This window comes from Triturus cristatus, chromosome 5_2 (genome assembly GCF_964204655.1).
Source record: "Triturus cristatus chromosome 5_2, aTriCri1.1, whole genome shotgun sequence".
Taxonomy (NCBI): Eukaryota; Metazoa; Chordata; class Amphibia; order Caudata; family Salamandridae; genus Triturus; species Triturus cristatus.
In genome coordinates this window covers 1,098,781,772-1,098,806,111 of record NC_140588.1, presented here as the reverse complement: position 1 = coordinate 1,098,806,111, position 24,340 = coordinate 1,098,781,772, and the positions used below count along the sequence as shown (strand labels likewise).

The following is a 24,340-nucleotide window of genomic DNA, read 5'->3' as shown; positions in this document are numbered from 1 at the left end:
CTGTCACCGCTCCTGCCCAGTCACCGCTCCTACCCCGTCACTGCTTCTGCCCAGTCACTGCTGCTCTCCTGCCCTATCTCTGCTCCTGCTTGTCACCACTACTGCCCAGTCACCTCTCCTGCTTATGCCCGGTCACTACTTCTGCTCCTGCCCCGTCACCACTCCTGTTCCTGCCATGTTACCGCTCCTGCCCAGTGACCACTCCCACTCCTGCCCTGTCACTGCTCCTGCCCCGTCACCGCTCCTGCATATGCCCGGTCACTACTTCTGCTCCTGCCCCATCACCACTCCTGCTCCTCCCCATCACTCCTCCTTCCCCATCACTGCTCCTGCCCCGTCACCACTCCTGTTCCTGCCATGTTACCGCTCCTGCCCAGTCACCACTCCCGCTCCTGCCCTGTCACTGCTCCTGCCCCGTCACCGCTCCTGCCCCGTCACCGCTCCTGCCCCGTCACCGCTCCTGCCCCGTCACTGCTTCTGCCCAGTCACTGCTGCTCTCCTGCCCTATCTCTGCTCCTGCTTGTCACCACTACTGCCCAGTCACCTCTCCTGCTTATGCCCGGTCACTACTTCTGCTCCTGCCCCGTCACCACTCCTGTTCCTGCCATGTTACCGCTCCTGCCCAGTGACCACTCCCACTCCTGCCCCGTCACTGCTCCTGCCCCGTCACTGCTCCTGCCCCGTCACTGCTCCTGCCCCGTCACTGCTTCTGCCCTGTCACCGCTCCCTGCCCCGTCACCACTCCTGTTCCTGCCATGTTACCGCTGCTGCCCAGTCACCACTCCCGCTCCTGCCCTGTCACTGTCACTGCTCCTGCCCCGTCACTGCTCCTGCCCCGTCACCGCTCCTGCCCCATCACCACTCCTACTCCTGCCAGTCGCTTCTCTTGCTCCTACCATGTCTCTGCTCCTGCCCAGTCACCACTCCCGCTCCTGCCTGTCACTGCTCCTGCCCTGTCACCGCACCTGCCCTGTCACCGCACCTGCCCTGTCACCACTCCTGCCCCGTCACTGCTTCTACCCAGTCACTGCTGCTTTCCTGCCCCATCTCTGCTCCTGCCTTGTCACCATTCCTGCCCAGTCACCTCCCCTGCTTATGCCCAGTCACTGCTCCTGCTCATGCCCAGTCACCACTCCTGCCCCGTCACCACTCCTGCTCCTCCCCGTCACTCCTCCTTCCCCATCACCGCTCCTGCCCTGTCACCACTCCTGCCCTATCACTGCTCCTGCTCATGCCCGGTCACTGCTCCTGCTCCTTCCCCATCACTGTGCCTGCACCATCACCGCACCTGCCCCATCACCGCTCCTACTACTGCCCCATCACTGCTCCTGCTCATGCCCAGTCACCACTCCTGCCACATCACTGCTCCAGCTCCTGCCCCATCACTGCACCTGCTCAATTCCTGTCACCGCTCATGCCCCATCACTGCTCCTACCCTGCCACTGATCCTTCCCCACCAGCCCCGTCACTGCTCCTGCTCACGACTGGTCACCACTCCTGCCCCGTCACTGTTCCAGCCTCTTTACCGCTCCTGCACCATCTCCGCTCCTGCCCCATCACTGCCCCAGCCCTGTCACCACTCCTGCCACATCATTGTACTCGTCCCATAACTTCCCCTGCTGCATCACTGGTCCTGACCAAACACACCAAGCTAAAACATAAAAACATATTTATTATTAATCAAATAGGGGAAACCAAATCCATTTACCAATGCGTGTTTCACCAGTAACTCCAAAAGCCATCTAAACATCTCCACTTCTCCTCCCACTTCAACCGCATAACGGATGGTTAGTAACTCACTGAGCAGAAGACACTCAGGCCCAAATGTATTAAGATTTGGCTCAGCGTAGACTCTTCCGTCCTCCTGGCTTCTTACTCACTTCTCATTGGGTGCCACTTCTCTCTAGAACCCTCCTCCAAGATCCATCAGGGAGTGGAAGCCAGAGCCTGGGAAGTGGAATTCAGAGCCAGGGAGGTGGATGTCAAGTCTAGTCAGAGCCGGGGAGGTGGAAGTCAAGTCTAGTCAGAGCCTGGGAGTTGGAAGTAAGATCCTTGGAGGTGGAAGTCCGAGCATGGGAGGTGGGAATCTGAGCCTGGGAGGTGGAAGTCTGAGCCTGGGAGGTGGAAGTCTGAGAGTGGGAGGTGGAAGTCTGAGCCTGGGAGGTGAAATTCCAAGCATGGGAGGTGGAAGTCTGAGCCTGGGAGGTGGAATTCTGAGCATGGGAGGTGGATGTTTGAGCATGGGAGATAGGGGTCCGAGCCTGGGAGGTGGAAGTCAAGTCTAGTCAGAGCCTGGGAGGTGGAAGTCCAATCCTGGGAGGTGGAAGTCTGAGCCTGAGAGGTGGCAGTCCGAGCCTGGGTGGTGGAAGTCTGAGCTTGGGAGGTGAAATTCCTAGCCTGGGAGGTGGAAGTCAGAGCCTGGGAGGTAGAAATCAGTGCCTGGAAGGTGGAAGCCAAGTCTAGTCAGAGCCTGGGAGGTGGAATTCAGAGCCTGGGAGGTTGAAGGCAGAGCTTGGGAGTTGGAAGTCCGATCCTGGGAGTGGGAAGTCAGAGCCTGGGAGTTGGAAGTCAGAGCTTGGGAGGTGGAAGTCAAGTCTAGTCCGAGCCTGGGAGGCAGAAGTCCGAGCCTGGGAGGTGGAAGTCTGAGCTGTGAGGTGAAAGTCAAAGCCTGGGAGGTGGATGTCCGAGCCTGGGAGGTGGAAGACTGAGCCTGTGAGGTGGAAGTCAGAACCTGGGAGGTAGAAATCAGAGCCTGGGAGGTGGAAGTCAGTGCCTGGGAGATAGAAGTCAAGTCTAGTCAGAGCCTGGGAGTTGGAAGTCCGAGCCTGGGAGGTGGAAGTCCAAGCCAGGGAGGTGAAAGTCTTAGCCTGAGCAGTGGAATTCTGAGCCCGGGAGGTAGAAGTCAAGTTTAGTCTAAGCCTGGAAGGTGGAAGTCAGACCATGGAAGGTGAAAGAGCCTGGGAAGTGGAAGGAAGTAAAAGCATGGGAGGTGGAAGTCAAGTTTAGTCTAAGCATGGGAGGTGGAAGTCAGAGCCTAAGAGGCAGAGGTCAGAGCCTGAGAGTGGAAGTCAGAGCCTGACAGGTGGAAGTCAGACCCTGGGAGGTGAACATCAGAGCCTGGAAGGTGGAAGTCAAGTTTAGACTAAGCCTGGGAGGTGGAAGTCAGAGCCTAGGAGGTGGAAGTCAGACCCTGGATGGTGAAAGTCAGAGCCTGAGAGGTGGAAGGAAGTCAGCATGGGAGGTGGAAGTCATGTTTAGTCCAAGCCTGGGAGGTGGAAGTGAGAGCCTGAGAGGTGGAGGTCAGAGCCTGAGAGGTGGAAGTCAGAGCCTGGCTGGTGGAAGTCAGACCCCGGGAGGTAAAAGTCAGAGCCTGGAAGGTGGATGTCAAGTTTAGTCAGAGCCTGGGAGGTGGAACTAAGAGCCTGGGAGGTGGAAGTCAAGTCTAGTCAGAGTCTGGGAGGTGGAAGTCAGAGCCTGGGAGGTGGAAGTCAGAGCCTGGGAGGTGCAAGTCAAGTTTAGTCTGAGCCTGAGAGGTGGAAGTCAGAGCCTGGGAGGTGGAAGTCAGAGCCTGGGAGGTGGAAGTTCGAGCCTGGGAGGTGGAAGTCCGAGCCTGGGAGTGGGAAGTCAGAGCCTGGGAGGTGGAAGTCAGAGCCTGGGTGGTGGAAGTCAAGTCTAGTCTGAGCCTGGGAGGTAGAAGTCAGAGCCTGGGAGGTGGAAGTTCAAGCCTGGGAGTTAGAAATCAAGTCTAGTCTGAGCCTGGGAGGTGGAAGTCAAGTTTACTCAGAGCCTGTGAAGGGGAGGTCAAAATCTGTGAGGTAGAAGTCAGAGCCTGAGAGGTGGAAGTCCGACCCTGGGAGGTAGAAGTCAGAGCCTGGAAGGTGGAAGTCAGAGCCTGGCAGGTGGAAGTCAAGATCAGTCTGAGCCTGAGAGGTGGAAGTCCAAGCCTGGGTGGGGGAAGTCTGAGCTTGGGAGGTGGTATTCCAAGCCTGGGAGATTGAAGTCAAGTCTAGTCAGAGCCTGGGAGTTGGAAGTCCGAGCCTGGGAGGTGGAAGTCAAGCCTAGTCCGAGCCTGGGAGGTGGAAGTCCGAACCTTGGAGGTGGAAGTCGGATCCTAGGAGGTAGAAGAGCCTTGGGGGGGTGGAAGTCGAAGCCTGGGATATAGCTATCAGAGCCTGGGAGATGAAAGTCAGAGCCTGGGAGGTGGAAGAGTCTGGGAGGTTGGAGTCCGAGCCTGGGAGGTGGAAGTCCGAGACAGAGTGGTGAAAGTCTGAGCCTGAGCGGTGGATGTCCAAGCCTGGGAGGTGGAAGTCTAAGCCTGGGAGGTGGATGTCCAAGCCTGGGAGGTGGAAGTCAGAGCCTGGGAAGTGGAAGGAAGTCAAAGCCTGGGAGGTAGAAGTCAAGTTTAGTCTAAGCCTGGGAGGTGGAAGTCAGAGCCTAAGAGGTGGAGGTCAGAGCCTGAGATGCGTAAGTCAGAGCCTGGCAGGTGGAAGTCAAGTTTAGACTGAGCCTGGGAAGGGGAAGTCAGAGCCTGGGATGTGGAAGTCAGACCCTGGAAGGTGAAAGTCAGAGCCTGAGAGGTGGACGTAAGTCAGAGCTTGGGAGGTGGAAGTCAAGTTTAGTCTAAGCCTGGGAGGTGGAAGTCAGACCATGGAAGGTGAAAGTCAGAGCCTGGGAAGTGGAAGGAAGTCAAAGCCTGGGAGGTGGAAGTCAAGTTTAGTCTAAGCCTCGGAGGTGGAAGTTAGAGCCTAAGAGGTGGAGGTCAGAGCCTGAGAGGTGGAAGTCAGAGCCTGGCAGGTGGAAGTCAGACCCTGGGAGGTGAACGTCAGAGCCTGGAAGGTGGAAGTCAAGTTTAGACTGAGCCTGAGAGGTGGAAGTCAGAGCCTGGGAGGTGGAAGTCAGACCCTGGAAGGTGAAAGTCAGAGCCTGAGTGGTGGAAGGAAGTCAGAGCCTGGGAGGTGGAAGTCACGTTTAGTCCAAGCCTGGGAGGTGGAAGTCAGAGCCTGAGAAGTGGAGGTCAGAGTCTGAGAGGTGGAAGTCAGAGCCTGGCAGGTGGAGGTCAGACCCTGGGAGGTGAAAGTCAGAGCCTGGAAGGTGGAAGTCAAGTTTAGTCAGAGCCTGGGAGGTGGAACTAAGAGCCCGGGAGGTGGAAGTCAAGTCTAGTCAGAGCCTGGGAGGAGGAAGTCAGAGCCTAGGAGGTGGAAGTCAGAGCCTGGGAGGTGGAAGTCAAGTTTAGTCTGAGCCCGAGAGGTGGGAGTCAGAGACTAAGAGGTGGAAGGCAGAGCCTGTGAGGTGGAAGTCAAGTCTAGTCTGAGCCTTGGAGGTGGAAGTCAAGTTTAGTCAGAGCCTGTGAAGTGGAGGTCAAAGCCTGTGAGGTGGAAGTCAGAGCCTGGGAGGTGGAAGTCCGACCCTGGGAGGTGGAAGTCAGAGCCTGGAAGGTGAAAGTCAGAGCCTGAGAGGTGGAAGGAAGTCAGAGCCTGGGAGGTGAAAGTCACGTTTAGTCCAAGCCTGGGAGGTGGAAGTCAGAGCCTGAGAGGTGGAGGTCAGAGTCTGAGAGGTGGAAGTCAGAGCCTGGCAAGTGGAGGTCAGACCCTGGCAGGTGAAAGTCAGAGCCTGGAAAGTGGAAGTCAAGTTTAGTCAGAGCCTAGTAGGTGGAACTAAGAGCCTGGGAGGTGGAAGTCAAGTCTAGTCAGAGCCTGGGAGGTGGAAGTCAAGTTTAGTCAGAGCCTGGGAGGTGGAAGTTCGAGCCTGGGAGGTGGAAGTCCATGCCTGGGAGTGGGAAGTCAGAGCCTGGAGGTGGAAGGCAGAGCCTGTGAGGTGGAAGTCGAGTCTAGTCTGAGACTGGGTGGTGGAAGTCAGAGCCTGGGAGGTGGAAATCCAAGCCTGGGAGTTAGAAATCAAGTCTAGTCTGAGCCTGGGAGGTGGAAGTCAAGTTTAGTCAGAGCCTGGGAGGTGGAATTCAGAGCCTGGGAGGTTGAAGGCAGAGTCTGGGATTTGGAAGTCTGATCCTGGGAGTGGGAAGTCAGAGCCTGGAAGGTGGAAGGTGGAAGGCCGAGTCTCTGAGGTGGAAGTCAGTGTCTGGGAAGTGGAAGTCAGAGCCTGGAAGATAGAAGTCCGAGCCTGAGAGGTGGAAGTCCAAGCCTGGGTGGTGGAAGTTTGAGCTTGGGAGGTGGAATTCCAAACCTGGTAGGTGGAAGTCAGAGCCTGGGAGGTAGAAATCAGTGCCTGGAAGTTGGAAGTCAAGTCTAGTCAGAGCCTGGGAGGTGGAATTCAGAGCCTGGGAGGTTGAAGGCAGAGTCTGGGATTTGGAAGTCTGATCCTGGGAGTGGGAAGTCAGAGCCTGGAAGGTGGAAGGCCGAGTCTCTGAGGTGGAAGTCAGTGTCTGGGAAGTGGAAGTCAGAGCCTGGAAGATAGAAGTCCGAGCCTGGGAGTTGGAAGTCAGAGCCTGGGAGATGTAAGTCAAGTCTAGTCCGAGCCTGGGAGGTGGATGTCCGAGTCTGGGAGATGGAAGTCTGAGCCTCTGAGGTGGAAGTCAGAACCTTGGAGGTGGAAGTCAGAGCCTGGGAAGTGGAAGTCAGTGCCTGGGAGATAGTAGTCAAGTCTAGTCAGAGCCTGGGAGTTGGAAGTCCGAGCCTGGAAGGTGGAAGTCAAGCCTAGGCCGAGCCTGGGAGGTGGAAGTCCGTACCTTGTAGGTGGAAGTCGGAGCCTAGGAGGTACAAGAGCCTGGGAGGTGGAATTCGGAGCCTGGGATATGGCTATCAGAGCCTGGGAGATGAAAGTCAGAGCCTGGGAGGTGGAAGAGCCTGGGAGGTTGGATTCCGAGCCTGGGAGGTGGAAGTCCGAGCCAGGGAGGTGAAAGTCTGAGCCTGAGCGGTGGAAGTCCGAGTCTGGGAGGTGGAAGTCTAAGCCTGGGAGGTGGAATTCCGAGCCTGGTAGGTGGAAGTCAAGTTTAGTCTAAGCCTGGGAGGTGGAAGTCAGACCATGGAAGGTGAAAGTCAGAGCCTGGGAAGTTGAAGGAAGTCAAAGCCTGGGAGGTGGAAATCAAGTTTAGTCTAAGCCTCGGAGGTGGAAGTCAGAGCCTAAGTGGTGGAGGTCAGAGCCTGAGAGGTGGAAGTCAGAGCCTGGCAGGTGGAAGTCAGACCCTGGGAGGTGAACGTCAGAGCCTGGAAGGTGGAAGTCAAGTTTAGACTGAGCCTGAGAGGTGGAAGTCAGAGCCTGGGAGGTGGAAGTCAGACCCTGGAAGGTGAAAGTCAGAGCCTGAGAGGTGGAAGGAAGTCAGAGCCTGGGAGGTGGAAGTCACGTTTAGTCCAAGCCTGGGAGGTAGAAGTCAGAGCCTGAGAGGTGGAGGTCAGAGTCTGAGAGGTGGAAGTCAGAGCCTGGCAGGTGGAGGTCAGACCCTGGGAGGTGAAAGTCAGAGCCTGGAAGGTGGAAGTCAAGTTTAGTCAGAGCCTGGGAGGTGGAACTAAGAGTCTGGGAGGTGGAAGTCAAGTCTAGTCAGAACCTGGGAGGAGGAAGTCAGAGCCTAGGAGGTGGAAGTCAGAGCATGGGAGGTGGAAGTCAAGTTTAGTCTGAGCCTGAGAGGTGGGAGTCCGAGACTAAGAGGTGGAAGGCAGAGCCTGTGAGGTGGAAGTCAAGTTTAGTCTGAGCCTTGGAGGTGGAAGTCAGAGCCTGGGAGGTGGAAGTTCAAGCCTGGGAGTTAGAAATCAAGTCTAGTCTGAGCCTAGGAGGTGGAAGTCAAGTTTAGTCAGAGCCTGTGAGGTGGAGGTCAAAGCCTGTGAGGTGGAAGTCAGAGCCTGGGAGGTGGAAGTCCGACCCTGGGAGGTGGAAGTCAGAGCCTGGAAGGTGGAAGTCAGAGCCTGGCAGGTGGAAGCAAGTTTAGTCTGAGCCTGAGAGGTGGAAGTCAGAGCCTGGGAGGTGGAAGTCAGAGCCTGGGAGGTGGAAGTCCAAGCCTAGGAGGTAGAAGTCTGAGCCTGGGAGTGGGAAGTCAGAGGCTGGGAGGTGGAAGGCAGAGCCTGTGAGGTAGAAGTCAAGTCTAGTCTGAACATGGGAGCTGGAAGTTAGAGCCTGGGAGGTGGAAGTTCAAGCCTGGGACTTAGAAGTCAAGTCTAGTCTGAGCCTGGGAGGTGGAAGTCAAGTTTAGTCTGAGCCTGGGAGGTGGAATTCAAGTTTAGTCAGAACCTGTGAGGTGGAGATCAAAGCCTGTGGGGTGGAAGTCAGAGCCTGGGAGAAGGAAGTCCGACCCTGGGAGGTGGAAGTCAGAGCCTGGAAGGTGGAAGTCAGAGCCTGGCAGGTGGAAGTCAAGTTTAGTCTGAGCCTGAGAGGTGGAAGTCAGAGCCTGGGAGGTGGAAGTCAGAGCCTTGGAGGTGGAAGTGCGAGCCTGGGAGGTGGAAGTCTGAGCCTGGGAGTAGGAATTCAGAGCCTGGGAGGTGGAAGGCAGAGCCTGTGAGGTGGAAGTCAAGTCTAGTCCGAACATGGGAGCTGGAAGTTAGAGCCTGGGAGGTGGAAGTTCAAGTCTGGGACTTAGAAGTCAAGTCTAGTCTGAGCCTGGGAGGTGGAAGTCAAGTTTAGTCAGAGCATGTGAGGTGGAGGTCAAAGCCTGTGAGGTGCAAGTCAGAGCCTGGGAGGTGGAATTCAGAGCCTGGGAGGTGGAAGTGAGACCCAGGGAGTTGAAAGTCAGAGCCTGGAAGGTGGATGTCAAGTTTAGTCAGAGCCTGGGAGGTGGAACTAAGAGCCTGGGAGGTGGAAGTCAAGTCTAGACAGAGCCTGGGAGGTGGAAGTCAGAGCCTGAGAGGTGGAAGTCAGAGCCTAAGAGGTGGAAGTCAAGTTTAGTCTGAGAGGTGGAAGTCAGAGCCTGGGAGGTGGAAGTCAGAGCCTGGGAGGTTGAGGTCAGAGTCTGGGAGATGGAAGTTCAAGCCTGGGAGTGAGAAGTCAAGTTTAGTCAGAGCCTGTGAGGTGGAGGTCAAAGCCTGTGAGGTGGAAGTCAGAGCCTGGGAGGTGGAAGTCAGAGCCTGGCAGGTGGAAGTCAAGTTTAGTCAGAGCCTGGGAGGTGGAAGTCAGAGCCTTGGAGGTGGAAGTGCGAGCCTGGGAGGTGGAAGTCTGAGCCTGGGAGTAGAAATTCAGAGCCTGGGAGGTGGAAGGCAGAGCCTGTGAAGTGGAAGTCAAGTCTAGTCCGAACATGGGAGCTGGAAGTTAGAGCCTGGGAGGTGGAAGTTCAAGTCTGGGACTTAGAAGTCAAGTCTAGTCTGAGCCTGGGAGGTGGAAGTCAAGTTTAGTCAGAGCATGTGAGGTGGAGGTCAAAGCCTGTGAGGTGCAAGTCAGAGCCTGGGAGGTGGAATTCAGAGCCTGGGAGGTGGAAGTGAGACCCAGGGAGTTGAAAGTCAGAGCCTGGAAGGTGGATGTCAAGTTTAGTCAGAGCCTGGGAGGTGGAACTAAGAGCCTGGGAGGTGGAAGTCAAGTCTAGACAGAGCCTGGGAGGTGGAAGTCAGAGCCTGAGAGGTGGAAGTCAGAGCCTAAGAGGTGGAAGTCAAGTTTAGTCTGAGCCTGAGAGGTGGAAGTCAGAGCCTGGGAGGTGGAAGTCAGAGCCTGGGAGGTTGAGGTCAGAGTCTGGGAGATGGAAGTTCAAGCCTGGGAGTGAGAAGTCAAGTTTAGTCAGAGCCTGGGAGGTGGAAGTCAGAGCCTGGGAGGTGGAAGTCAGAGCCAGGGAGGTGGAAGTCAGAGCCAGGGAGGTGGAAGTCCGATCCTGGGAGTGGGAAGTCAGAGCCTGGGAGGTGGAAGGCAGAGCCTGTGAGGTGGAAGTCAAGTCTAGTCCTACCCTGGTAGGTGGAAGTCAGAGCCTGGGAGGTGGAAGTTCAAACCTGGGAGTTAGAAGTCAAGTCTAGTCTGAGCCTGGGAGGTGGAAGTCAATTTTAGTCAGAGCCTGTGAGGTGGAGGTCAAAGCCTGTGAGGTGGAAGTCAGACGTCCAAGTCTGTGAGGTGGAAGTCAGAGCCTGGGAGGTGGAAGTCCGAGCCTGGGAGATGGAAGTCTGAGCTTGGGAGGTTGAGGCACTCAGAGTCTGGGAGATGGATGTTCAAGCCTGGCTAGAAGTCAAGTCTAGTCTGAGCCTTGGAGGTGAAAGTCAAGTTTAGTCAGAGCCTGTGAGGTGGAGGTCAAAGCCTGTGAGGTGGAAGTCAGAGCCTGGGAGGTGGAAGTTAGAGCCTGGCAGGTGGAAGTCAAATTTAGTCTGAGCCTGAGAGGTGTAAGTTAGAGCCTGGGAGGTGTAAGTCAGAGCCTGGGAGGTGGAAGTCCGAACCTGGGAGTGGGAAGTCAGAGCCTGGGAGGTGGAAGGCAGAGTCTGTGAGGTGGAAGTCAAGTCTATTCCGAACCTTGGAGGTGGAAGTCAGAGCCTGGGAGGTGGAAGTTCACACCTGGGAGTTAGAAGTCAAGTCTAGTCTGAGCCTGGGAGGTGGATGTCAAGTTTAGTCAGAGCCTGGGAGGTGGAAGTTAGAGCCTGGGAGGTGGAAGGCCGAGCCTGGGAGTTGGAAGTCAGAGCCTGTGAGTGGAAGTCAGAGCCTGTGAGGTGGAGGTCAAAGCCTGGGAGGTGGAAGCTTGAGTCTAGGAGGTGGAAGTCAGAGCCTGGGAGGTGGTAGTCAAGTCTAGTCCAAGCCTAGTAGATGGAAGTCAGAACCTGGGAGGTAGAAGTCCGAGCCTGTGAGTTAGAATTCCGTGCATGGGAGGTAGAAGTCTGAGCCTGGGAGGTGGAAATCAGAGCATCGGAGGTGAAAGTCAGAGCCTGGGAGATGGAAGTTAGAGCCTGGGAGATGGAAGTTAGAGCCTGGGAGATGGAAGTTAGAGCCTGGGGGGTGGAAGAGCCTGGGAGATGTAAGTCAGACCCTGTGGGGAGGAAGTCAGAGCCTGGGAGGTGGAAGTCAGAGCCTGCCTTGAAGAGGGTGTTAGCTGTTGACATGCAGTCTAGTGTAGGTAAACCTACTAACTGACACAGCAACAATTTGCGATTCATCTTTTCTGATTTCCAAAGCTCAGGATTGGGTGCAGGCCTGGCGTCCTGTAAAGGTTTAACTTCTGCCAGAACATGCGCAGATTGTCAGTTCCTGTTTGTCTTTCAGCCACGATTTCGGCCGTAGCTTTTGAAGGTTGGAAAAGTGATTAAATCAACTGATGCAAAAAGGCCTGAGCTGCTGAATGAGTGCTTCTGTTGAAACATCAGCCATAGTTGCGTTTCCAGTGAGTCCTCCTTCGTGGCTCACAGCTTAAAGCATGTATTTATAGAGCCCTTGCTCGTTCCATGATTGGTTGTTTAAGGTAAATTCCAGCCGGCTTTGGGCCGCGCAGTCATGCTTTCAGAAAGAGCGAAACAACACAAGAACACAAAATGAAAGATAAATAAAACAAGAGTAGAGGGAGAAAGAAAAGAGAAAGAAATAGAAAAGAGGAAATGGTCATGAGGAGCAAAGGTAGAGGGTGAGGGAAAAACAGGAAAGATATCTCAGAAGAATAAACATTGTTTGCTTAATGTTTTATGACAGCACCACATCACTGTGGATACATATGTGCAAAGACAGTGCAAGAATGACTAAGAATTGAGATTGGAAAGTGGTCGTTAAATTGCCTTAACAAAGGTGGCTACTCTGGGCCTTATTTATGAGAAGTGTTGCATCGCTGAGATAAAGCAGAGAAGCAATACTTCTCAGTGCGCCCTCCTTGCGACACCATTGATGCGTAATTTTTACTGTATGACGCATCATGTCGCTTTGAATGAAAAATGACGCATTGCTGGAGTTGTGTCGGAAGCGTGACACAACTCCTGCTATGTTCTTTTTACATGAGGCAAGCCCCATGTGAAAGGGCATGCATCAGTCTTACGCCTGCTATGAGGCAGGCGTAAGATATTGATGCACTAGCAACCTAGATGTGGTGCACTGAAATAATATAGATTTCAATACGTCACTTCTACGAGGCTTTAATACCAGGGAATGCCCACTCTGCATACATTATACCTGACGCAGGTATAATGTAGCACATGGTTTTACAAAGTGATGCATCTTCCTAGATGCATCGTTTTGTAAATATGACACAACATGGGGCATTATTTACGCCGTTGCAGCAACACAAGTAGTGACGCAACAGCGGTGTAAATAAGCCCCTCTATCTATAAGAGAGGTGCAGAGAACAATGAGAGGGTCCCCAAAACCTGTCTATTTTCACTCAAGGTTGAAGCTGAAAGGTATGCATTAAGAGATACACTTCCAACTTCCGGATGCTGCAGCTAATCCCAAATGAGAGTCTGTAGGTCCTTCACCCTAAGCTAAATCTGAGGAGTTTAGGAAGGTCAAATCAGAGCATGAGAGTGGATGTGCTAGACTCATGTGACTCGTGGAGGCTACAAATTGAAATATATAATGATAATGATGAGCAAAATGGATATGTCCATTTATTATTAACACGTGTAACACATTATTGAAAATATTTCTAAACAGGTGACGTTAAAGGTGACACCCTGATTGGACTTACCTGTGGTCCTTATATCTACTACACTCTCCCAGCATGTGAGTATTTCAACGAGATCATCTTTGGCTGCTCAGATGACAAATCCATTCAGGAGGTACGGAAATGGCTGAAGAATGAACCGGGTGCCATAGACTGGAGTGACGCAATAAAGAAAATCTGTGAGCTTAAGGGCAGTGGGTAAGGATCCAGCATTCTGATAAATCAGTCCTACTTACCTCATCAATTCAGACTTTCATCTTAAACCCCTTAGAAAGAATGTGAATGCCCAATAGGAGAGTTTAATAAAATGAAAGTATTGAAATCACTGACTAGATAGAATGAAAATCTTCTTTGCAATATACCTGATCATAAGCGATACCCATATATAAATGTGCGTATGTATATTATCTACTGGCGGTCGCCAGTAGATAGTTATAGTTAGGACCTATTTTCCATAGGAAATCCGCAACATTCTATTCCCAATAAGTCTGGCGCCGATTGACGAATCTTCGCGAAATTTTCCAAACTTTTGGCCAGCTCCGCTCCTACCCTGAAAATTTTGCGGTGATTCGTCAAGCGGGGACCGAGAAAAAAGGGGGGTCCCAAAACGCGTTTTCCCCATGCAATTTTGCATAGGACCTGTTGTCTCAGCTACAGCCCGAACTGCTGAACGGAATTACACCAAATTTGGCAAAGAGGTAGTCCTCAGTTCAGACTCGTGCCTTTTGCTTAAATGGTGTAAATCCGTTCAGTAGTTCCTAAGAAAATGAGGGTAAAAAAGTTAGTGATATCTATGGCCGAGGAGGATCCGCGCACCCTCCCTGCACCCAGCCCGCACCCTGCCGTGCACGAGCTGAATGCTAATAGGCTGTCAACACTCCAGATCAGGAAGTGTTGGCAGCCATCTTGTGCCTCGGTAGAACCGAGGCACAAGAAGCCCCAAAAAAAACAACATGCGAAAAAGGGGCAGGGTAGAAAAACCCTGACCCCCTAGGTATCCTCAGGGGGTCCCACAAGGACCCCCAAGGCCCAAAAAAAATGGTTTAAAAAAATCACGGGATGCGCATCCCGCTGACGGAAAAAAAAACGAAGCGCTGGCTCCCGCGCTTCGTTTACAATTAGCCCCCGAGGGGCCAAGTCCCGGGGGCAATTTTTCATAGTCATTGGGTGCCCAGAGGGGCCCCCCAGCCCCGTGGACCGCCACACCCCAGGGCTTAAAGTTAATGTATGCAGGGGGCTCATGGCTCCCCCACAGCCCCGGGGACCGCCACCCCCCGGGGCTTGTTTTAAAAATATTATAATGGGGGGTCCAGAGGGGCCCCCCAGCCCCAGGGACCGCCACTCCCTGGGGCTTATCTTAATGTATGCGGGGGGGCTCATGGCCCCCCAGCAGCCCCGTGGACCGCCACCCCCGGGGCTTTACCTTAAGTGGGAGGGGGGCCGCGTGGCCCCCCTCCTGGAGCCTTGTCGTCCAGGGCCAGCTCCTGCAGTGTCCCGGGGTGCCCACCACCGGGACACTGCTGTTTGCAATTGCAGGGCGGGAGCCTTGCGGCTCCCACCCTGCCATTGCAAACTGCTTTGCTTTTTGGAAGAGAGAGCAGGGAAACCTGCTCTCTCTTCCAAATAGCAAAGCAGATTGCTTTTCCACATCGGGAGCAGCATGTTAGCTGCTCCCCATGTGGAAAAGCAATGCCGGCTCCTGCAGGAGGCTGGGAGCCGGCGGGGCCGTGGGGGGATTGGGGACCCCCCCACGGTCCCCAACGGAGGCCAGGCACCAGGGGATGGGGTCCCCGGGGCCTGTAGTGGCCCGGGAGGGGGGCCACGCGGCCCCCCTCCCTAAAATAAAAAAAATAATTTAAAAAAAACGGCCCGGGGATGGGGTCCCCGGGGCCAAAATAGGCCACAGGAGGGGGGCAATGCAACCCCCCTCCAAAAAAAAAAAAGGGCCATGCCCCGGGGGATGGGGTCCCCGGGGCAAATTAAGGCCTCAGGAGGGGGGCCACGTGGCCCCCCTCCACATTTAAAAAAAAAAAATAGGGGGCAAGCCCTGGGGGATGGGGTTCCCAGGGCCAAAAAATAAGAAAAAGAAGGGGAGCTACACAGCCTCCCTTCTTAAAAAGAAAAAAAAAAATGGGATCGGGAGGAGGCCACGCCCCCTCCTTTCATCACTCTGCAAACGCGCCCCCTGGCGCATTTGCAGAGGGGGAACGAATTCCCCTTTAATACTGGGGGTGCCTGGGAGCCAACTAGCCCACCAGGAACCTCCAGTATGCACCAGGGGGCTGCGTTGCAGAGAGGTGTAATGAGGCCACGCCCGTTTATACACCTCTCTGCAATGCAGCTCCATGGCACTTACTGGAGGTACCTGGTGGGCTAGTTGGCCGCCAGGGGACCTCAGGATTCAAGGGGACTTAATCTCCCAACTTAAGTGTCCATTTTTGAAACGTACAAATATTCCTCTAAAATCAGCCGAACTACGAATTCCGATTTACTCACCTGTTATCAGGAGAGAACCCTAGGCTGCATCTTATAGCCCAGCACTGACTCTGAAAAGTAATTCTAAGCGTACTTACCAGTAACTTGTATTTCCTTCCATAGGAATCCATTGTGTGGTTTTCAGCAGAAAAGTTTCTAAGTGTCCATTTTTGAAACGTACAAATATTCATCTAAAATCAGCCGAACTACGAATTCCGATTTACTCACCTGTAATCAGGAGAGAACCCAGTGCTGCATCTTTTATCCCAGCACTGACTCTGAAAAGTAATTCTAAGCGTACTTACCAGTAACTTGTATTTCCTTCCATAGGAATCCATTGTGTGGTTTTCAGCAGAAAAGTTTCTAAGTGTCTATTTTCACAAACTAAAAATATTCCTCTAAAATCAGCCGAACTTGGAATTCTGATTTACTCACCTGTAATCAGGAGAGAACCCTGGGCTGCATCTTTTAGCCCAGCACTGACTTTGAAAAGTAATTCTAAGCATACTTACCAGTAACTTGTATTTCCTTCCATAGGAATCCATTGTGTGGTTTTCAGCAAAAAATGTTCTGTCCATTTTTTAAACGTACAAATATTCCTCTAAAATCAGCCGAACTACGAATTCCGATTTACTCACCTGTAATCAGGAGAGAACCCAGTGCTGCATCTATTAGCCCAGCACTGACCCTGAAAAGTAATTCTAAGCGTACTGACCAGTAACTTGTATTTCCTTCCATAGGAATCCATTGTGTGGTTTTCAGCAGAAAAGTTTCTATCTATTTTTACAAAATAAAAATATTCCTAAAAAATCGTCTGTATGACTTAAACACATTCTTTCAACTGTTTATAGGAGGTTGGCCAGTGCTGGATCCAGGATCCACCACTGAGTAAGAAAAAGTAACGATAACACTACTTACCTGCTAAGTGAATTTTCTGCCGTAGGATAACATTGGTGATTCTATGTGAAAAAATTTCTAAGTGTCAACTTTTAAAATACAATAATATTCCTTAAAAATAACTACTGTAACCAAAACGCTTTTACTCAACTGTTTACAGGAAATGTCCAAGGACTGAATCTAGGACCCAGTCCTGTGGTTAGAAAAGTAATTCATAAAGTAACTAATTGCATTTAACTAGAAATTCACATTGAGCTCAATGTTGCTTTGTGTTTGAAATTGTGTTGGCCATTGCAACAACTGTAACTACTGTACTTAAAAGTCTGTTGCCTATTTGCCAAGTATTTAAACTAAAGTAATTCATTCTGAGAAAGTATATTTTGTATTGTAATGTATAATGTAATTATAATGTAATTAAAAAAAAAATGTAGTAAATCAGTATAAAAAAAATCAGTATACCAATTAATACATTAAGAATTGTCATTTACAAAACCTTTGAAATTCACTGAAAAAACCATAGGTTTCAGGCCTGATACAGTTAGGAATTAGCATTTAAAAAACCTTTGAAATTCACTGAAAAAACCAAAGGTTTCAGGGGCGTTATAGTTAGGAATTGGCATTTAAAAAACCTTAGAAATTCACTGAAAAAACCATAGGTTTCAGGGGCGTTATAGTTAGCTGGACATTTCCCTCGTACAAAACCCTAGAAATTCCCCCGTTATAGTTAGTTCAGCTAACTATAACTCGCGCCCCCGCAATGCACTGCTGATGACGTCACATATTACATCACTCATGACATGGTCAGTGACATCACTGATGACATCACTGATGACATCACTGATGACATCTGAAATTACATCACTGATGACATCACTGATGCATAGATTCGTAAAACTAGTTTGATGCTCACTTCATCTGCTATCTTGAGAATTTCGTGGTGATCTGTCAATCATGGCCAAGAAAAAGGGGGTTGGGGTCACAAAATACCTTTTCTCCATGTTAATTTCCATCGGAATCTTTAGACATGGTTACAGTCCAAACTACTGAACAGAATTACACCAAATGTGTCAAAAAGGCAGCTCTTCGTCCAGAAAGCACTCTGTTTGTTAAATGGTGTAAATCTATTAAGTAGTTGCTGAGAAATGTAAAGAAATTCCCAGTTTTATATTGAGGGACGCGAGGGATCTGTGAACCCTTGCAATCTCGTGCCTGAGATCTGATTGGCTGCCAACACTTCAAACCAGGAAGTGTTGGGTGCCATCTTGTGACTCGGATGAACTGAGTTACAAGAAAAAATGTTTCAAAAAAAAGAAAAAGGGGCAAAGTAGAGACACCTTGACCCCCTAGGCCTCTTGTTGGATCCCACAAGAACACCTCCCAAGGACATAAAAGCATTGTTTTTTTTAATTTTCGCAGGAGTCATGTTGGATTTGCACTTCCCACCAAAAATGGAAAAAAATTGAAGCAAGGGCTTCAACACTCAGTTTAATTAGGACCTCATTACAACAATTTATTCACTATCATTCTTGGCGATGGCGGCGTTCAGGAACCGTACTCACCTGAACGCCGCCATCGCCAAGAGTCCATACAGATCACGCGCTTGTGCCGCCACCGCCAGGAGTCATCGCCAGCCAGATCCCGCGCCGCCGCACGGGACTACGAATCCCGGCAGCACTTGCGCCGGCGCACAGCACGAACGCATCAACGGCGCCAGGAGGCGCATAAAATCAGCGTCAGGCCGGCGGAGCGGGGGGAACCGTACTCACCTGAACGCCGCCATCGCCAAGAGTCCATACAGATCACGCGCTTGTGCCGCCACCGCCAGGAGTCATCGCCAGCCAGATCCCGCGCCGCCGCACGGGACTACGAATCCCGGCAGCACTTGCGGCGGCGCACAGCACGCACGCATCAACGGCGCCAGGAGGCGCATAAAATCAGCGTCAGGCCGGCGGAGCGGGGGGAACCGTACTCACCTGAACGCCGCCATCGCCAAGAGTCCATACAGATCACGCGCTTGTGCCGCCACCGCCAGGAGTCATCGCCAGCCAGATCCCGCGCCGCCGCACGGGACTACGAATCCCGGCAGCACTTGCGGCGGCGCACAGCACGCACGCATCAACGGCGCCAGGAGGCGCATAAAATCAGCGTCAGGCCCGCTTCGCGGGACGCGTGTGGGACGCCCGGAGCGAAGCCCGGGCAAAGGGCGGGCCCTCTACGGCCCTCATCGGCAGGAAGAGGCAGGGGCAGGGCCACACATGCTGCAGGAGTCATATCGGACATCTTTGTGCAAGTAAGTAGAGCACACAGATTTCCCCAAAATCATTATTTCGCACGTTTTGCAGTTACAGTATAAGTCATGCCTAAAAAAGCAGTCACAGTTCAAAATAACAAGATGAACAATTATTTGGTTCAGACTGTACAGAAGATCAATACGCAAAGGAGGGAGTCATTGGGGCTGAGCCAATCACCGGACTTACTTTGTTTGTCCCCACCCACTTCTGCTATTACTTCGTCTGATGAAATTAACACTCAAGATGTTTTTAGCGCCACCATGTCAGCTGACACTGTTGCACAAGTCATACCTGATATTCCGGACAATGTAATCCCGGCCTCTGAAGATTCGTTTATTGAGGGTGATATAAATATTTCGATTGATATTAATTCTGACCAAGACACACAGTCTCAGACATCCCAGGTGCCTATTCTTGACTTAACTCCTACAGTTCATGAAGTTAGACCCAAACGTCAATGCACCAAGATCCCTCTTAAGCGGGTTGGTCTACGCTCTGGGGCTAAATGGAAGAGGGTTAATACCTCAAAATCTACACAAATGAATCATGCTGAGGATCCCTCTATTTGTTCTATTGAAGAAGCCCTCTTAGACAAAATTGCGGACTTTATTGAGACTAAAATCAATTTTATTATCAAACCCCTCATTTCTAAGATAGACAAATTACAAGCAGAGGTCAAGAAGCTGGGTGGTTATCAAAATACAGTTGCAAGTGGCATTGAAAATTTAACCACGATAGTTACTCTTCTGAACAATAAACATGGGGAAGCCGCTGAGGGAACTATTTTGGGTGCCGGAAAGGGAATAGAGCCTTCTGGGGAGAATCCATCGTCACTGATTCCCAACGCTGTTGTTGGGTCCTCTACGTCTCAGTGTCCCCCAGCAAATCCAATTCCTGCGGCAAACGTTACCCACATGCAAACATTACAACCCCATACTTCTACGACGGATCCCCTGCAATTTATTGTTGAAGCCACACCCGTGGTGTTAGTCCTTGCAAATGTTCCTCCATTAGAAAGAGGCTCGGTGGAAAGTTCGAACTCACTGTGTAGCAAAGCTTTACACTGGTTAACTAGCAATGTGCGGCTAGCTCCAGGAGGACAGCAACATCTCGCAAGTGTAATCAAAACAGCATCTAGGGTTCCTTGGCTGGGAAATCGCCCAAAAAAATTCAAAGGTGATTGTGTGGCCGTGAGCTTTTCAAACCAAAATGTTCTTCCTAATATTCTTGCAAATATCCTTCCCCCTCAACGAAGACAAGGCACTGTGGTTCCCCTTACTCTGAAATTTTTTTATGGGGAACAGCAGAATGTATCAATCCCAAAGACTCCTGTTTTAGGATGGAACACAAATTGGGATTTTCACTCTAGATGGGGTCAAGATATAAGGAATAACGCACCAGCCTATCGACAACAACCCTTTGAATTTAACCCTGTTACACAACCTTTGGAACTGTTTAACCGTTTTGCGCCACTTTCTTTTATGGATCAAAATGATTGACTTTTGCCAAGTCAAATTAATGATGTTGAGGAACCACAGCCTGCTCCTGTTTTACCTCTCCAGTTCTCTGCAGGCAATAGAGCCTGTAGAACTTTGAGCTGGAACATTGCTGGACTTAGAACCAAATTTAAAGACAAAATGTGGCTGGACAAAATCAGGAGTTATGACATTCTCGCTTTCCAGGAAACTTGGGACACGTCAGAGTGTTTGCCCCTAGATGGCTACTCTCATTTCTCAGTGCCTGCAGTCCCTAGTAAAGCAGGAAGAGCTAGGGGTGGGCTAGTTGTGTATATTTCTCTTGACGTTAAAGGCAAACCCAGATATATCCAGTCTAAATCTAAAAACTGCTTAATGGTTGAATTGACCTTATCAAACTGTAACCCTATTTTATTCGCAAATTTTTATAATTCTTCGACCAGTCAATTTTCTAACGAGCATTTGTTAGCCTTACAGGATCTCTTATCTACTCATATTGAGAATAGCTGTTGTGAACTTGAGGTAATCCTTATGGGAGATTTTAATATCCATCCCTGTTTGGCAGGCTGTCAGAGGGAAACTGAGATACTTCCTTTTCATCCTTCATCTCCGCATTTCGAACACACTCCATGCGGAGAGATCTTGGAATCATTTTTGGCTACCCTCAACCTTTATGAATCTTGTACCTGCTCAAACGATTTGAGGCTACCAACATATGTGGGTCATGATTCTGGTACAATTATAGATTATATTTTTGTTTCTTTAAGTATTCTACCTAAAATATTCATTTATACGGTAGAAACTTCTGTTTTTAGCGATCACAATCCTGTGATTTTAGAGGTTTTAGCATTTGGAGCCCTGGAAAATAGGAAGATTGACACATTGTGCGCACCAGGTCTTGAGCTTAAAGATCAAAATCGTAGGCTAAAATGGGACCAAGTTATCCCAACATCTTTCTTACAGGAGACATTGGCCAAAGTTGCTGATGAAATTGCCATTTGTCTTGATAACGAAAACCCGAGTGCCAAAGTGGTTGATGCCTTTGGTGCTATATGTCATCAAGTTAATTTAGATCTGACCATAAAGGCAAAGTCAAACAAACCAATTGGCCCTAGATGGTTTGACTCAAACTGTTCTAGGGCCCATTCAGCCCTTCTTAAAGCTCTAAAGTGTAAACCTAGAAATAGAGTACTGATAGCTTCATTGAGGAAACAATACAATCTTGCTATTAGGAAGAGGAAATCTGAGATTAAAAATGAGGCTTGGAATGATTTGTTACTGCCCGAGACACAGAAAGATAGTGCGAAATTCTGGGCAGTCATAAACCATCCATATTTTGTGGGATTAGATAATCAAAGAGCTGACTGTATTATCCCAGATGAACAATGGGTGTTACACTTTAGTAACATTTATAGTCAAACTCACACCACAACAGATTGTGAAACAACAGCACTAAAATCACTCACTCAAATTCCTCCTTTCACTCAGGAAGAGGTGATACTTGCACTAAAAGATACACTTTGTAAAAAGGCACCGGGGCCAGATGGGGTCCCTGCAGACTTCTTTAAGACCGCCCCTCAATTTAGCTCAAAAATTTTAACTAACGTTTTTAACGCCACTAGGGAATTTATTTTCCCCTCCAGTTGGGCAACTTCGACCATTGTGCCAATCTTCAAAAAGGGCCAGAGGACAGATCCGGCCTGTTACAGGCCCATCTCTCTTATTGATTCAAGTGTCAAAATCTTGGGGAGAGTCCTGTTAGGCAGATTGTCCACGATTTTAGATAGTAAGGGTATTTTATCTAATGCACAATATGGCTTTAGAGCCAAAAGAGGAACTTTAGATCAATGCCTAAACCTAGAGCTTATTATAAACAAATATGTGGTCGCTAGGGGTGGTTCACTGTACATGGCCTTTATGGACCTCTCCTCAGCTTTTGACCTAGTTAACAGGTCGAGGCTGTGGGGGATCCTGTTGGCCATGGGCCTTGACCCACCCTTAGTTGATTACTTAGCTGAGCTACATAAGGATCTTATGACTTCTGTTAGAGTCACTAGGGAAGGAAGATGCACCTGTCTCTTTAAGTCTGAGAGGGGGGTTAGACAAGGGTGTATACTCGCCCCCCTATTATTTACTCTATACATCAATGACCTTGAGACAGTAATGCAAACATCACACAGTGATATTCCGCGAGCAGGGGAGACAAAGATACCTGTCCTCCTGTACGCGGATGACGCTGTTCTTCTTGCACGCTCTGGAGTTGCATTGAATAAACTCCTTTTATCCTTTGGAGCTTTTATGGCATCTTTGGACATGAAAATTAATACAGATAAATCACATGTAATGATCTCTGGACACGCAGGCAGAAAAAAAAAAAAGATGCTAACATTTTACTGCACAGGGAAGGAGGTAAAGAGAGTTCCTTCTTTCCCATATTTAGGTGTGACTTTTGATGAAAAGGGCTCCTGGGGCTCTCAGCTTCTGGTTAAAAGTAATGCTGTCGCTAGAGCAACCGCAGGGCTGCTGGGTTTTGCCAAAAAACTGGGCGCCCGTCCTATGGAAAGCATAATTAAAGTTTATAAAGCAAAATGCATGTCAGTCGCCCAGTATGGCTCCATTATCTGGGGATATACTAACCCCATTAAAATACAGAATGTAGAAAATAAATTCTTAAGATCTCTTCTTTCTGTTCCACAATCAATCCCGATATTTGCATTACATACAGAGGCAGGATTGGGCTATATAGCTGATGCCTTGAAATTAGCACCAGTGATTGGCTGGTTAAAAATCTGGCTTAACCAGGAGCTTACATTAAATCACATCATTTTAAAAGATTGTTTAGCCCTGGACAGAGCACTTAAAATCCCATGGGTAGGATATGTGAGAACTCAGCTGTCCTTAGCAGGCCGACCGGAGCTCTTTTCATCTCCGGATGAAATAACTTCCGAAGACTTAAAATCAGTTAAAAATACCCTGTTAAATCTATACGCTCTGGAAAGGGAAGCACAAGAGTTAAAAAAACCCATGGTAAGGAAACGCTTTTTGCTCACCTCTGTTCCTGGAATTGAACCATACCTTGTGTGAGTAACAAACCCTTACCATCGTCTTCTCTTAACGAGATTTCGTTTCGATTTAATCCACTTTATCTTGGGTAACTTTGGAACTTGGGCCAGACCTGATGACGCTGAACCCTGTGATTGCGATTGTTTTTCGGTTCAGGACACGATGCATTTTATTATGTTCTGCGGTCATTACATTGAGATTAGAAAAAGGTACTTGCTCCCTATTTTACGTTCTCAGGGCTTTATTCAGGTAAAACCAGCTCTGCTTTTCTTGCAACTTCTTCCTAATATAAAAGTAGCCTTCGCTGTCGCTAGTTTTCTAGTGGCAGGAGTACGTTTGAATAAGTCCAAATTAAGGCACAGGCACTTTATCTGTGAAAAATGAACTTCCTCTCTTTTATAACATACCCTTCTTTTTATTCTTTTTAAAATATTTATGCATGTTTTAAATGTACAATTTTAATTGTTTCTTTTTTCTGATAATTGTATGCAAATTTAATGATCTGATGAAATGTTGTTATGTATTTTCTTGCTCGTTCTTTTATGATTTTCAATAATCGAATAAAGATAATTGACTGACTGACTGACTGACTGACTGACTATTCACTATAACCGTAAATTAGATTAAGCCGAATTTCAAAGGAGACAATTTATTTCAAAAGCAGATTTGATACTATGCAGGTCTTGAATCGCATACATAAAAATCAGTTTTAAAGGAGACAATTTAATTCAAAAGCAGATTCATACTATGAAGGTCTTGAATCGCATACATAAAAACCTGAAAAGTTTAGTTGATATTCTGCGGAGTGTCCTAGAGAGGTCAATCATAAAACAAATGCTTTCTGCCTCAGATGCCCTGACTATATTTTCTAGATACATGGTTCAGAAAGATGAATACTCATAATTTTGACTCTGGCAGGATTATCTAGTTATTAAACTATTTGAGAAAGATAAATATTCTGTTTTAGCAGCCCTTTGTGACGTGGCAGGCTATCATTTCAGATTCACAATCCTGCTAATTTGGGTATTTTCAGTCTTCTGTCGCAGGCACATTAACCTAACAAACTATCTGGCTCCTGAAAACAAACTAAAGATCTCTAGAGCATATATGTTATTCCACTAGACTGTATTTCACTTCAGGCTACTATATGCTAGAACAATGTCCATCATATGTAAGCACGATAGACCAATCAAAGCACTATGCCATTTTGGAAACTACAGTTTCCTCTTGATTCAACAGTGCTTCTGAATGGCTATCAGGTTTAGGTCATTTCACTGCTGGCTTAAGAGCACCATGTCTCAATGTCCTGTACAGTTGTGCAATCTTTTCAAAGAGCAATGTTTGGCACATCATATGTGAAAGGTGAGAAGTTATGTCAGCCAATGCTCTTGAATTTTTGACTTCTCAGTTTAAACTGGGAACTAGTGTTGGTACCAGCTTCTACATCAGCTCTTCATAGAGAGCACGGTGGCATCATATCAGCTCTATTAATTAACATCTATAAAACCTCCTTACCAAACTTGAATAAATCATTTACATACATCTGTTACAACTATGCAGATGACACCAAATAATTTAAAAACTTGATGGTCTGGAAGACCTCTGTGATTCAAATCTTGATGGCTACATTTGGGCCATAAACAGATGGATGACAACCA

The 24,340-nt window shown here is 49.4% G+C and overlaps 1 protein-coding gene across 1 annotated transcript in view; it reads left to right on the top strand.

Annotated features, from left to right (window-relative positions):
* The window catches only part of LOC146829761 (nicotinamide N-methyltransferase-like), a 226,801-nt gene that overhangs the window by 41,147 nt on the left and 161,314 nt on the right, over window positions 1–24,340 (top strand). Inside the window, exon 2 of the mRNA XM_085608484.1 lies at window positions 12,472–12,679. Within this exon, the coding sequence (XP_085464610.1) occupies window positions 12,472–12,679 (208 nt within the window). The remainder of the gene's footprint in view (window positions 1–12,471; window positions 12,680–24,340) is intronic.